General features: G+C 40.5%; 1 protein-coding gene across 24 annotated transcripts in view; it reads left to right on the top strand.

Moving 5' to 3' along the window:
- Window positions 1–14527, top strand: part of PHF20L1 (PHD finger protein 20 like 1) — an 88067-nt gene that overhangs the window by 68228 nt on the left and 5312 nt on the right. For 22 of the 24 annotated variants that reach the window (XM_043507319.1, XM_043507324.1, XM_043507323.1 and 19 more), the window contains 3 exons: window positions 2038–2137; window positions 9464–9659; window positions 10855–11227. In XM_043507319.1, the coding sequence (XP_043363254.1) occupies window positions 2038–2137; window positions 9464–9659; window positions 10855–11227 (669 nt within the window). Of the gene's footprint in view, window positions 1–2037; window positions 2138–4610; window positions 5488–7768; window positions 8017–9463; window positions 9660–10854; window positions 11228–14527 lie in introns of those variants that run through there. The other 2 variants (XM_043507334.1, XM_043507335.1) reach the window with 2 other exon arrangements.

The raw sequence follows: 14527 nt of genomic DNA, 5'->3' as shown, positions 1-14527 counted from the left end.
ACTTGCTCTGCAATCTTTCTTGTGAATTTTTGCTCTTTTGGCATCCCTAAAGTTCTCTATCTATACACCAGGTAAGAAAAAGGTGGTTGCATTCCACACAATGTCTCTATTTTTTCTGTGCAGGACCACCTCTCTAAGAGTGAGGTTGGTACAGTTTGTGTGCATTCAGTTCTTGGCACTTCTGAATGTACACTATTTTATGTAAAAATAGTACCTTCCTACTCACCAAATCTGTTCCCTGCGTGTATTTTACTTCTGGGAGAGTTCTGCACCAAAAAATTAAAAAATCTACACACAATATATTTAAAATGCTGCAAAATTCTGCATATGTTATTGTTAAAATATAATCATGCCAGTTTCAATTATTTTAGTAATTTATTTCAAAATACCTGTCAGCAAGTATGTCTGTAACAGTACAGACAAAAAAAAGATTCAGGAAATGTTGGGGTTTTGTTTGTTTGTTTTTGTATGTTACAAATAGATTCCTTATTAGGCATATTAATACAGAACTTTGAGTAATTCATTTAAACTACAATACAGAAATGTATTTCCTGCACCCCTCAGAAGCAGTGCAAAGGCTTGCAAGAGTCAGGGGTAACGGAGAAGCTGAGGGAGAGAGGAGGAGCCTGGGAGTGAACCTGGAAGGTTGTTAGGTGTGGATGAGAGAAGTATGGAACAGGGTTATTTTGCGGGGGCAGATTATTAGGGAGTTGTGGAGCCTCCCTCATGCAGACCCTGACTGATTTCTAGCCTCTCCTATTCAGTCATCTGAATCTTTTTTGAACTCCACATCTACCTATGTGCCTGACCCTAGTCCCTATATGTACCTGCAGTCCCCTGTTCCCAAGTGGCCGTGCACCCCCTCCCATTCAGCCCCTGTCTCAGTGCTGTCACCCCACTAGCTCCTGAGTCCGCACCCCAGTCTGTCTCCCCACTAGCCTTCCTGAACCCCAGTCTGTGACTCCCCCCCAGCAGCCCCATGTGCCCCATTCTCTCTGTACCCTCCCCCCATATCTCATGCCTCCTGGCTCTGCAGGTAGGGTGCTGTGATAAATGCATTTGCAGTGATATATTAGAATTGGAAAAAATTCAGAGAAGAGCAACATAAATGATTAGCGGTATGGAGCAATTTCCATAGGAGGAGAGATTAAAACAACTGGGACAGTTCATTTTAGAAAAGAGATGATTAAATAGGGATATGATAGATATCTGTAAAATCATGAATGGTGTGAGAAAGTGAACAGGGAAATGTTATTTACCTCTTTTCATAACACAAGAATCAGGGGTCACCCAATGAAATTAATATGCAGCAGGTTTAAAAACAAACATAAGGAATTACTTCTTCACACAATGCACAGTCAACCTGTGGAACTCCTTGCCAGGGGATGTTACAAAGGTCAAAAGTATAACTGGGTTAAAAAAAAATTAGCTAAATTCATGGGGGTTAAAAAGAAATTAGAAAAAAGAATTAGCTAAATTCATGGGTTCAAAAAAGAATTGGCTAAATTCATCCCTCGGCCCGCGCTGCTTCTCGCAGTCTCCATTGGCTTGGAACGGTGAACTTCAGCCAGTGGGACCTGTGATCGGCCAAACCTGCGGACACTGCAGGTAAACAAACAGTCCCAGTCCGCCAGCGAATTTCCCTGATGGGCCGCATGCCAAAGGTTGCCGATCCCTGTGCTATAATATATTGCTATATATTTCTATTTTGCCAAAGTCCTATACTAGTGTCTTTATGCTCAGCTACTAAATATTTAGTACTAAAGTACTTGATTTTATTATAATAAAATATTGTTAGATGTTAAATCCTCAATTTTGTTTTCCAGATTGGAATTTGTGGCCATGGGGTCACTTTCAAAGTTAAAATTATGCTTAATTATGGCTTGTTTTTGCTACAGAAAATACGAATTGCATGAGTACGATACCATAACTCAAGCTGCCTGCTAACGGAAAGCTGCTATTTCCCTCTATTTTGAACAAGCTGGAAATAGTACTGACCTACAAATAATAATTTACCTTGTTTCTTTTGGGCGGTAGTGTGAAGAATGCCTGTGCTGGCAACATAGTGTATGTATGGGATTATTAGAGGACAGCATTCCAGAGCAGTACATCTGTTACATCTGCAGGGACCCACCAGGTATAAGTTAAATCACTGGTTCATGCAAAATTAATTGTTATTTACTTGTTACATTTTTGCTAAAACAGATGGTATTGTAAAACCATTACTCACTATAGGATTTACCTATTTTTGTGTGTTTGATACATTATGCTTTTCTGGATGAGTCTTCTATAACATTTGCTTCTGTATGGTTCTGCGTGAAAACTTTTATTTTTCTGAGGGGTATCGGTGTTAGTCTGGATCTGTAAAAGCGGCAGAGTCCTGTGGCACCTTATTGACTAACAGATGTATTGGAGCATAAGCTTTCATAAGGTGAAGTGGGTATTCACCCACCACGAAAGCTTATGCTCCAATACGTCTGTTAGTCTATAAGGTGCCACAGGACTCTTTGCCGCTTTTATTTTTCTGTTACTAAATTCTTAAATTTTGTTCAAAATGTTAACTTACCATTCTCATGAGTTCACAAGAAGTGAGTGCTCTCTTTTCTTATTGAGAAATTACTTCCCACAAAGAGTAGGCTCTTAAAGAGCAGTTCTACTCTGAAAAGTGACTATTTTGTGTAAAAATAGTACCTTCCTACTCACCAAATCTGTTCCCTGCGTGTATTTTACTTCTGGGAGAATTCTGCGCCAAAAAATTAAAAAATCTACACACAATATATTAAAATGCTGCAAAATTCTGCATATGTTGTTGTTAAAATAACACAATATAATCATGCCAGTTTCAATTATTTTAGTAATTTATTTCAAAATACCTGTCAGCAAGTATGTCTGTAACAGTACAGACAAAAAAAAGATTCAGGAAATGTTGGGGTTTTGTTTGTTTTGTTTTGTTTGTTACAAATAGATTCCTTATTAGGTATATTAATACAGAACTTTGAGTAATTCATTTAAACTACAATACAGAAATGTATTTCCTGCACCCCTCAGAAGCAGTGCAAAGGCTTGCAGGAGTCAGGGGTAACGGAGAAGGTGAGGGAGCGGGAAGGAGCCTGGGAGTGAACCTGGAAGGTTGTTAGGTGTGGATGAGAGAAGTATGGAACAGGGTTATTTTGCGGGGGCAGATTATTAGGGAGTTGTGGAGCCTCCCTCATGCAGACCCTGACTGATTTCTAGCCTCTCCTATTCAGTCAGGCACATCTACCTATGTGCCTGACCCCAGTCCCTATATGTACCTGCAGTCCCTCTGTTCCCAAGTGGCCGTGCACCCCCTCCCATTCAGCCCCTGTCTCAGTGCTGTCACCCCACTAGCTCCTGAGTCCGCACCCCAGTCTGTCTCCCCACTAGCCTTCCTGAACCCCAGTCTGTGACTCCCCCCCAGCAGCCCCATGTGCCACACTCTCTCTGTACCCTCCCCCCATATCTCATGCCTTCTGGCTCTGCAGGTGGGGTGCTGTGATGAACGCAGCTGGCTGTTACTGCCTGTCAGTGAGTTGCTGTCTGTTCTAGTGCAACAGCGGCCTCTGGTGGGCGAAAGGTGGAAATGCAGTGCTTCTCAGGCAGAATGTATTTTCCGCGGAGAAAAAAAAATTCTGCACTGGACATGAATCCTGAGGCAGTGCAAATTGCCAGACAACTTTTGCATTCAGTTACATCTGTGCAACCTCATTGTGTAACCAATGGCTGAATTTTACCTGTAGAATCGCTGTTGCAGATGATGGTGCATGAGTCAGAAGAAACACAGCTTAAATTTTAGATTTTAGCAGGAATTTCAAGGACTGGCAATTTGAAAACCATTCTACTTGTAACCTGAGTGTATTTGATCTGGGAGTAATTGAAACAATAAAAATAACTTCACAATGCCATTTTTACAGTTCTTCGGAGCAGAAACAAATGTTTTTGGAGGAAAGTTTTAGAGTTCTTTCTGGCAAGTTTTATACCTATACCTACTACCCCACCCATCTGGAGATTCAAGTAACAATTTAGTCTTCTCAGATGGAAAAATGAGGACAAAATATACATATTTTAAATATATATGTAAATACCTAAGTAAGTGGGCTAATTTGCAGGGGTGATAAGTACTCATAACTGCCACTGACTTCCATGGGAGATGAAGGTGCTTAGTACTTCTGAAAAATAGGCCACTTAATTAGATACCTCCATTATGGACTTAGGCACCTAACTTTAAGCACAGACATTTGAAAATTCAGTCCTACGTTTTTGATTGTAAGACACTTGAGTTTTATAATCTGGTGTGTATATGCGACACTGTTGAATTTTGCATTTGAAGGTATAAAATTAGTGTGTGCCACTGACTTTAAAGTATTTGGAGCTACTCATTTGACGACACAGTTTAACCCAATCCTCCGTGCCCACCTGCCTCCTCCGACTCCACTTTTTCTTTTTTTTTCTTTTCTGTTCTTTCTGTCTAGGAGATGAATCATTCAGGATGTCTGCATTTGACACTGTATTGGGAGAATGGGCTGGGTAATGGAGGGTGTTATGCTGGAAGGTGTTAATAGCTACCATCAGGCTGATTCTTTTATCTACAGATAATTCTGTGCATACCATTTTAGTGTAAGGACCGGCAAGTTTCCATCTAATTTTGTTCTTCTAGTGCTTGTGCATTTCCGTTATGCTACAGGTGTATATACTTCTCGTGCACTGTAGCTGGAGAGTTTTCACTAGCAGCACATGTAGGGGCGACCCCTCCCACACCATTGCTGCTTTGTGCTCTGAACCGAGGGTATAAAGAGTGGAATCACTCCGCTCATCCTTTAGTTCCTTCTTACTTCCTGTGATTGGTAGTGAGAGCGTTTCTGTGTTTACAGCTTTGTTCCTTTGTGAACTAAGTTGCAATTAGTTAGCTTTTACATAGTGATACTTATTGTTTCATCCTTTAGATGTTTCTTTTCTCTTTAATCAATTTTATTTTGTTTTCTGTGGATTCGGCTGGCTTCTGGGACTTGCCCAGTACTAGGGAAGCCTATGTTAAGGTCCCTGTTTTTAAGCCCTGCTCCAGCTGTTATCTGCCAGTGCCTGTCAGTAACCTGCACTCTCCACTGCTTAAAGTGCTTGGACAAGGGTCATGTTAGAGACCCATGCTGACAATACCAAAGGCCTATGTGGCTGTGAGAGAGGTATTGTGTTTTTCAGTACTGACCTCACCACTGATTAAGGGCAGAGATCCTCCACAAGCCCTGTTGCAGGTGCCATACTTATCGACATTGACAGTAGGGTCTGTTTCGGCCTGATCTGTCTCTGGTCCAGTATCCCATTCATCTGCCTTCTCCATGACAATATCTAAACCTCCATGTCATAGCACGGTACCAATAGCTAGGAAACCTTCAATGTTTCCTCACAGATTTGTAGACCTTTAAGGCCAGAAGGAGCCATCGTGATCATCTATTCAAGTCTGACCTCCTGCACATTGCAGGCCACAGAATCTCATCCACCCTCTCCTGTAATAGACCCATGACCTCTGGCTGTGCTACTGAAATCCTCAAATCGCGATTTAAAGACTTGAAGTTACAGAGAATCCACCATTTACACTAGTTTAAACCTGAAAGTGACCCGTGGCATGCTACAGAGGAAGGCAAAAAACTCCCAGGGTTTCTGTCAATCTGACCCATGGAAAAATTCCTTCCTGACCCCAAATATGGCAGTCAGTTAAACCCTGAGCATGTGAACAAGACCCACTAGCCAGACACGTGGCAAAGAATTTTCTGTATTAAATCAGAGCCCTCCCCATCTAATGTCCCATCACCGGCCATTAGAGATATTTGCTGCTAGCAGTTGTAGATCTGCTACATGCCATCATAGGCAGTCTCATAGATTCATAGATACTGAGGTCAGAAGGGACTATTCTGATCATCTAGTCCGACCTCCTGCACAGCGCAGGCCACAGAATCTCACCCACCCACTCCTATGAAAAACCTCACCTATGTCTGAGCTATTGAAGTCCTTAAATCATGGTTTAAAGACTTCAAGGAGCAGAGAAGCCTCCCTCAAGTCAACCATGCCCCATGCTACAGAGGAAGGCGAAAAACCTCCAGGGCCTCTCCAATCTGCCCTGGAGGAAAATTCCTTCCCGACCCCAAATATGGCGATCAGCTAAACCCTGAGCATATGGGCAAGATTCACCAGCCAGATACTACAGAAAATTCTTTCCTGGGTAACTCAGATCCCATCCATCTAATATCCCATCTCAGGGGATTAGTCCTATTTACCCATAATATTTAAAGATCAATTACTTACCAAAATCCCATTATCCCATCATACCATCTCCTCCATAAACTTATCAAGTAGAATCTTAAAACCAGATAGATCTTTTGCCCCCACTGCTTCCCTTGGAAGGCTATTCCAAAACTTCACTCCTCTGATGGTTAAAAACCTTCGTCTGATTTCAAGTCTAAACTTCCTGGTGGCCAGTTTATACCCATTTGTTCTTGTGTCAAATCATGCCATCCCCTCCATAAACTTGTCAAGCTCAGTCTTGAAACCTGGTTAGGTTTTTTCCCCCCACTGCTCCCACTGTAGGCTGTTCCAGAACATCACTCTTTTCAAGCCTAAACTTGTTGATGGCCAGTTTATTTCCATTTGTGCGTGTGTCCACATTGGTGCTTAACGTAAGTAAGTTCTCACCTTCCCTGGTATTTATCCCTCTGATGTATTTATAGAGAGTAATCCTATCTCCCCTCGGCCTTATTTTGGTTAGGCTAAACAAGCCAAGCTCTTTGTTTCCTCTCATATGGTAGGTTTTCCATTTCTCGAATCATCCTAGTTAGCCCTTTTCTGCACCTGTTCTAATTTGTATTTATCTTTCTTAAACATGGGAGACCAGAGTTGCACACAGTATTCCACATGAGGTCTCACCAGTGCCTTTTGTATAATAATACTAACGCTTCCCTCTCTCTACTGGAAATATCTCACCTGATGCATCCTAGGACTCAGATTTCAGAGTAGCAGCCGTGTTAGTCTGTATTCGCAAAAAAGAAAAGGAGTACTTGTGGCACCTTAGAGACTAACTAATTTATTTGAGCATAAGCTTTTGTGAGCTACAGCATCCGATGCATCGTGAGTTGCATTTGATGAAGTGAGCTGTAGCTCATGAAAGCTTATGCTCAAATAAATTTGTTAAATTTGTTAGTCTCTAAGGTGCCACAAGTACTCCTTTTCTTTTTTGCATCCTAGGACTGTTAGCCTTTTTCGCGGCTGCATCACATTTGTGGCTCTCAGTCATCCTGTGATCAGCCAGTACACCAAGGTCTTTCTTCTCCTCTGTCACTTCCAACTGATTAGTCCTCATCTTATTCCGATAAATAAAGTTAAGATTTTGTCCCCAGGTATTTGGGATTCGAGCCCTTAGCCTCCTGCGCCTTATTATACCTCTCAGCAAAAATAGCCTTTTTAGTGGCCATCACCTCTGCTAGAAGTATGGGGGAACTGCATGCCCTTGTGACAGAGCCTCCATGTGCTATTTTGTATAATGACAAGGTCCAGATTAGGCCACGCCCCACGTTTCTGTCCAGGGTGGTATCTGATTTCTACCTAAATCGGCCTATATATTTGCAGGTTTTTTCCCAAAGCCGTACGCTCAGAAGGACAAATGAAAACTACATGCTTTAGATGTGTGCTGCGCTCTAACCTTTTATCTGGACAGACCAAAGCCCTTTCAGGTTTTCCCCCCATATCTTTATATCCTATGCAGAACAAATGAGAGGTCACCCTGTTACAGAGCACCAACTCTCTGAATGGATTAACACCATCATTGTGAAGTGCTGTGCTGCCCAAAGTATTCCTTCCTGAGAAGCTGTCATCTCTCTCAACAAGAGTTCACTTGGCCTCTGCTTCGTTTGTGGAAATGTGTCTGCCGCTCTGCAGATGTCCACAATAATATGGTCCTCTGTCCGCACCTTTTCTAGCCACTGTGCAATTACTGCAGCATCAAGGCAAGACACGAATGTGGGAAAGCAGTCCTACAGTCCCTCTTCTGAAGACACTCCAAGCCACACCACCGCTGAAAGGTGTAACATGATGCAATGGCTGCAAGTTGAAGCTAGACAAATTCAGACTAGAAATAAAGTGTAAATTTTTAGCAGTGGGAGTAATTAACCATTGGAACGATTTACCAGGGGTTGTGGTGGATTCTCCATCACTGACCATTTTTAAATCAAGATGGGATGATTTTCTAAAAGATCTACTCCAGGGATTATGTTGGGGAGGTTCTATGGCCTGTGTTACACAGGAGGTCAACCTAGATGATCACAATGGTTCCTTCTGGCCTTGGAATCAATGACAATGGCTTGGGGGTTGCCAGCAGTGTAATGGTAATATGCAAGCACTCGAAGAAGAAAAAGCAAACACTCATTTTCTCGTAACTGCTGTTCTTTGAGATGTGTTGCACATGTCCATTACATGGCCCATCCTCACATTCCAGGCACTGGAGTCTATAGCTGGGATCCCAGTGCAAAGAAACTGAAGGATGGTTGGAGCGACTCCACTCTTTATACCCTCAGTTCAGAGCATGAGGAATCCAAAGAATGAGCAGGGCCTCCCCTCCAGGTACTACTTGGAAAAACACTCCAGCACCGTGCTGTGACACGCACATATCTACAGTGTGTTGGATACACACAACACATTTCAAAGAACAACAGTAACAGGAAGGTGAGTAACTATTTTTAACAGTTGCAGAGTGAAAGCACTATATAGTTCTGGGAATAATTAGGGATACAATTATTTTTATGATTATTAAATTGGTATAAAAGTAACATGATTAGTTAAGTTACTTAGGGTTCACTCATACTTGTGGTATAGAAACAGAAGTCACCAGACTGGATCAGATCTAAGTTCATCTAGTCCAATATCTGTCTCTGACAGGGGTCAGTATGCGATACTTCAGAGGAAAGTGTAGAATCCTGCTGTAAATCCTGATCTAAAGGTTAGATTGTCTTGCCCTGAAGCACAAGGTTTAATAGCTTTTCAAATTTTTTGTTGTTGTTTATCATAGCTCTGGATATTCTTGATATCCATTTAAATGTCCCATCTCTTTTTGAATCTTAAGTTCTTGGTATCTTAAATTATCTTTTCAGTAAGTGGATATGTTTTTAGAAAAGACCATTATAATTCACAACTTTAATTCAGTTTCAAATTCAGTTCACAGGTGTATCATGGTATAGCATGTTTTTTACTTCCTCACGCTTGAGTACTGAATTGATTTATTTGATTTTCTTTTAAAATGTCATTTATGGCAGTCGGACAGTATACTGTATCATATACTTGATTATGTGAATTTCTTTGAAAACCCATGATTAAAGAAAGGATGTCAGAAGATATTTTAAGTATAGCACTCCTGACTGCTGTTGTCACTTCTGGAGAATAAATTCTGATTGTTGTTTACCCATAGGTCAGAGATGGAGTGCCAAATATCTTTATGATAAGGACTGGTTAAACAATGGGCATATGTGTGGATTATCATTTTTAAAAGAAAACTATTCTCACCTTAATGCCAGAAAGATAGTGTCAACACACCACCTGCTGGCTGATGTGTATAGTGTAACTGAAATACTACATGGACTGCAGCTGAAGATTGGGATACTAAAGTAAGTGTGGGTCTGGTGTTTCCTCCCCATCTGTGTACCCTTAGATAGAGGAAGTGAGAGCTCAGTGTGTATGTCAAGATCATTTTCTTCTTAATTTTTATATTAAAGACCAAACAAATGTATATCAGTACACATTTAGACAGTATATTATTGAAAATGTCATGGCACAATTTGAATTTTTTGGATAGATGATGATGCATTCTGGAGCTAAGTCTGTGACAGGGCAGAAGCTGGGTTCCTCCTCTTCCTCTCAGCTCAGTGAGGAGGAATCCAGGGTCTGCACTTCTTGACAAAACCTGAGGGGAAAAAATATTGGTAAGTGGGAATGTAATTGTTTTCTCCATTAAACACTAGAATGTGAATTTGTGCTCCTATTATTGACTGTTGTTGATGAATACTGAGACAAAGGAAAAATATTTGAAGAGGCTAAAGACTATTTTTTATCCAAAACTTGCATGTAGTAGTATCTGTCTACTCCAGTTTGAAAGTGAAATGAAGACTTCTGCGCTTCTAAATCTGCCACCTGCAGTCTATTCCCCTGTATCTAATCATCTCAGAGTCCTTAATAAATAGTATTAAATTAATTCTCTCAAATATTTGTGTGAAGTTGGGAATTACTATGCCAATTTTACAGAAGGGGAAACTTAGTCACAGATTGGTTGTTACTTGCTCAAGGTCCAACAATTAATCAGTACAGAACAGAGCCAAGATCTCCATTGCTGTACTTTAGCTAGTAGACCGTGCTTTGTCTCTGAACAATTGTTATTATTGTTATGTGATTGGCTAATTTGGGATACAGTCATTTTTTCAAAGCCTGAATGTTTAACATTCTCTTTTTATATAATTTTCTAATTATACTTCCACTCTACTGTTTACTGGTCCAGTCATGCCAGGCGATGGAAACCCTCAATTACAATGGCAGTTGATAGTGCTCAGCACCTGACAGGATTGGACATTTTGAGAGCATTCGCGTTTTTGTTTTATCATAATACACTTATTAAAAATGACCAGGGCATACTGGATTTACCCAAAATTAAGAGGTCCACAGCAATGCTGGGTGAAACATTTGGCAATTATGTTCCCCTAAAAATTGCCTATTAATATAAATACAGTTCAGCTGAAATAAGGATTTTAAAAGATTTCATTGCTGAAAGTGATTGTTCTATTCTAACTTTTCTTCTCCCCTTCTTTCCAGAAATACACATCACCCTGATCTTCATCTTTGGGCTTGCTCAGGCGTGCGAAAAGAGCAAGAGCAAGTGACATTTGGGGTAGAGAAGAAAACAGTGACTTTGCCAGATACTGTTAATCCATCTGAAAGGACATGTCACAACCAAAGCCATAAAGAACCACCTCCTAGTTTACCCCAGAAGATGGAAGAAACGTATATTATAAGCGAGCACAGTTACCAGAAACCACAGAGTTTTGGTCAGGACTGCAAATCAGTTACTGACCTGGTGAGCTCAGATGATGAAGATATGAGTAGTTTTGAGGAAGATCATGAATTTTGTTCAGATGATAAAAACTGTTTACAATATTCTTTAAAAGAAGATGGCGTGAGTGAGCAGGTAAAACTTATTATTCATGTGTATAGACTTAAAGTTTAAAAAGATCAAACTCATAAAATAGTTAGAAATGCATGCCCATTACTGAATTATCAAGTGATATGTGTTCTGTTGGTAGGCAGATGGATCAGTACAACCCACTTAAAATGAAGTTTAATGTAGTGAAACTTATTATGGTGAAGTAGTTGGATTCAGATTGTTGCAGTTCAGAGTTGATAAATGCAAATAAATGCACATTGGAAAACATAATCCCAGTTATACATATAAAATGATGGGGACTAAATTAGCTGTTACCACTCAAGAAAGAGATCTTAGAGTCATTGTGAATAGTTCTCTGAAAACATCCACTCAATGTGCAGCAGCGGTCAAAAAAGTGAACAGAATGTTGGGAATCCATTAAGAAAGGGATAGTTAATAAGACAGAAAATATCGTCATGCCTCTATATAAATCCTGGTACGCCCACATCTAGAATGCTGCATGCAGATATGGTTGCCCTATCTCAAAAAAGATATATTGAAATTGGAAATGGTTCAGAAAAGGGCAACAAAAATGGTATGGAACGGCTTCCATATGAGGAGAGATTAATAAGACTGGAACTTTTCAGCTTGGAAAAGAGACGACTAAGGGGGTATATGACTGAAAATCTATAAAATCATGACTGATGTGGAGAAAGTAAGTTAGTGTTTGTTATTTACTGCTTCTCCTAACGCAAAACCTAGGAGTCACCAAGTGAAATTAATAGGCAGTAGGTTTAAAACAAACAAAAGGAAGTATTTTTTTCACACAACACATAGTCAACCTGTTGAACTCCTTGCCAGAGGCTGTTGTGAAGGCCAAGACTATAACAGCATTCAAAAAAGAACTAGATAAGTTTATGCAGGATAGGTCAATCAATGGTTATTAGCCAGGATGGGCTGGGATGGTGTCCCTAGCCTCTGTTTGCCAGAAGCTGGGAATGGGTGACGGGATGGATCACTTGATGATTACCTGTTCTGTTCAGTCCCCCTGGGGCAGCTGGCATTGGCCACTGTCGGAAGACCGGATACTGGGCTGGATCAACCTTTGGTCTGACCCACTGTGGCCGTTCTTATAGTCTTAATTCATTAATTGTTAATTTGTAAACCCAGCTACAGTGGATTTCTGCTTACAGGGAGGTTGTTCTGTTAATATAACTAAGAAGTTCCAGTACATCTAGATTTCTTGTATTCAAGAAAAATTTGTGGTTGCACTTATTTTTTTTTTTCCATTTTGAAAAATTCTATTGGTTTGAGAGAGATTGATTCACTGTATTTAAAATCAAGAGTATAAACAGAACCTGTTGTCTTTCTCGTAACAGAAGAAATTGGTTGAAGAGCAAATTGTTAGTTTCTCTCTGTCTTTTGGTCTCTTAACAGTTTTTAAAACCTGGATTTCTAATTATATTTACCATTGGTCTGTATTTTTCTTTTTAACTCCAGACTTCTCCCCAGAATTCAGTCATATAGGTTAACAATTAACTAAGCTTGTTTCTGCTCATGTAAAGATTTCTAACAAATGTTCTAGGCAAAGTTCTTTGAAATGTAAATCCCATCTAATATATACAGTGCTGATTTTTCTATAATTTTATTTTAGTGATGTTATAGCAGGGGTGGGCAAACTACAGCCTAGGGGCCGCATCCGGCCCTTCAGACTTTTTAATCTGGCCCTCGAGCTCTCAGCGGGGTCTGGGGCTTGCCCTGCTCCGCACATCTCCCGGAAGCAACAGCATGTGCGCCCCCCTCTGGCTCTTACGCGTAGGGGCAGCTAGGGGGCTTCACACGCTGCCCCTACCCCAAGCACCTCCCCCACAGCTTCCATTGGCCGAGAACTGTGAGCATTCATGGCTCGCCATACAATTTCCATACCCAGATGTGGCCCTCAGGCCAAATAGTTTGTCCACCCCTGTGCTATAGTAAAGGTTGTGCCCACATGTCTAAACCTGTTTTCGGTTGCTTATAACTTCTTTATACCATTGATTTGGGCAGGAGGGCTGAAAGTGTCTGGTTTTACTCTAGAAGCGGACTTAAAACAAAACAAAAAAAACTTCTTAAGCTTTTTGAGATACCCAAGTATTTGAAAATAAATAAAACACTTAGACTCACCCACTTGTCTCCCCCATTAAAAAAAATTATTCAGTTACTTTTTTTTTCTTGGTACTCTGGTGTCACAAACATAGATTGGTTTTAAAGGTGGCACATAAGTTTTATATATTCTTTAATGAAAAATTACAGTTCACCTTGTTTGGAGTTAATTGTTTATTAAATAATATAGTTTACATATTGAGTGTGTGCAGTAGGGACACATGCAGCAATATGAAATATTGCTGAATAGGGTCATAACTTGGAAAAACAATCCATATATCCATTTATGCAGAATTCAGGTTTCCTTGGGAATCTCAGCTATGACTTTACTGTCTTTTGGTTACAATTTATTAAGTTTGGAAGGGGAACCTGTTGGGTCAGCTAGTCCTTTCTTTTCCTTTCCACTACTTTCACAGCACCATAAAATACTGTCTGTCTAACCTTACTGTATTCTGTATTGAATGAGGTTGGCGGGTGGGGCTGCTGGGGCCGGCTGGCCGGTTAAGGTGGTTTAACTGGTAAGACTAATGCTTATTGGTTAAGATTTTACATCCCTATTTCCTATGTAAACCATTTTGCATTTATTCTAATTTTAATTTCAGCTCTGTTTTCAAGTTGGCTTGAGACACGATTTGAATTATTTGTAACTGTTTTGAACTAACTCAAGAGTAGCTATATTTGCTACAGTTCTTCTCTCCAACCCTGTTCCTCAAACCCTTGACTATGACTTGGCAATGTTCCTCCTAAACTACTGCAACCTTTGGCCTTTCAGATTCTTGTTTCCACATCTCCAGTCTATGCACAGTTCTTCTGCTGATCTTCTCTTTCACACACTCAGATGATATCTGATGTTGAGTCCCCTTTTATTAGTTCTGCTTCTCCTTAAACATCATAGGTTGTTTGTAAATTACAAAACACATTGGGGGTGGGTGTGTCCTTAATTTTGCATGTTTGTTTCAGTGTTACAAAGTGTTACAGGGGGCTGGAGGAGGTCTTGAAAATTACCAGAAAATGAAGAGCCCTGTGTAGCTCGAAAGGTTGTCTCTTTGACCAACAGAAGTTGGTCCAATTAAAGATATTACCTCACCCACCGTGTCTCACCAAAACATATTCTGTCATTTATGGACAGCCCCTAACATTGTTTCCTCACTCCTGACTCTTAAGCCTTTACACAGCCCTGCCCCGCCCTGCACACTTCCATCA

The sequence above is a fragment of the Dermochelys coriacea genome, chromosome 2 (assembly GCF_009764565.3).
Source record: "Dermochelys coriacea isolate rDerCor1 chromosome 2, rDerCor1.pri.v4, whole genome shotgun sequence".
Taxonomy (NCBI): domain Eukaryota; kingdom Metazoa; phylum Chordata; order Testudines; family Dermochelyidae; genus Dermochelys; species Dermochelys coriacea.
The sequence above is the reverse complement of the archived record's forward strand: the minus strand, read 5'-3'. Positions and strand labels throughout refer to the sequence as shown.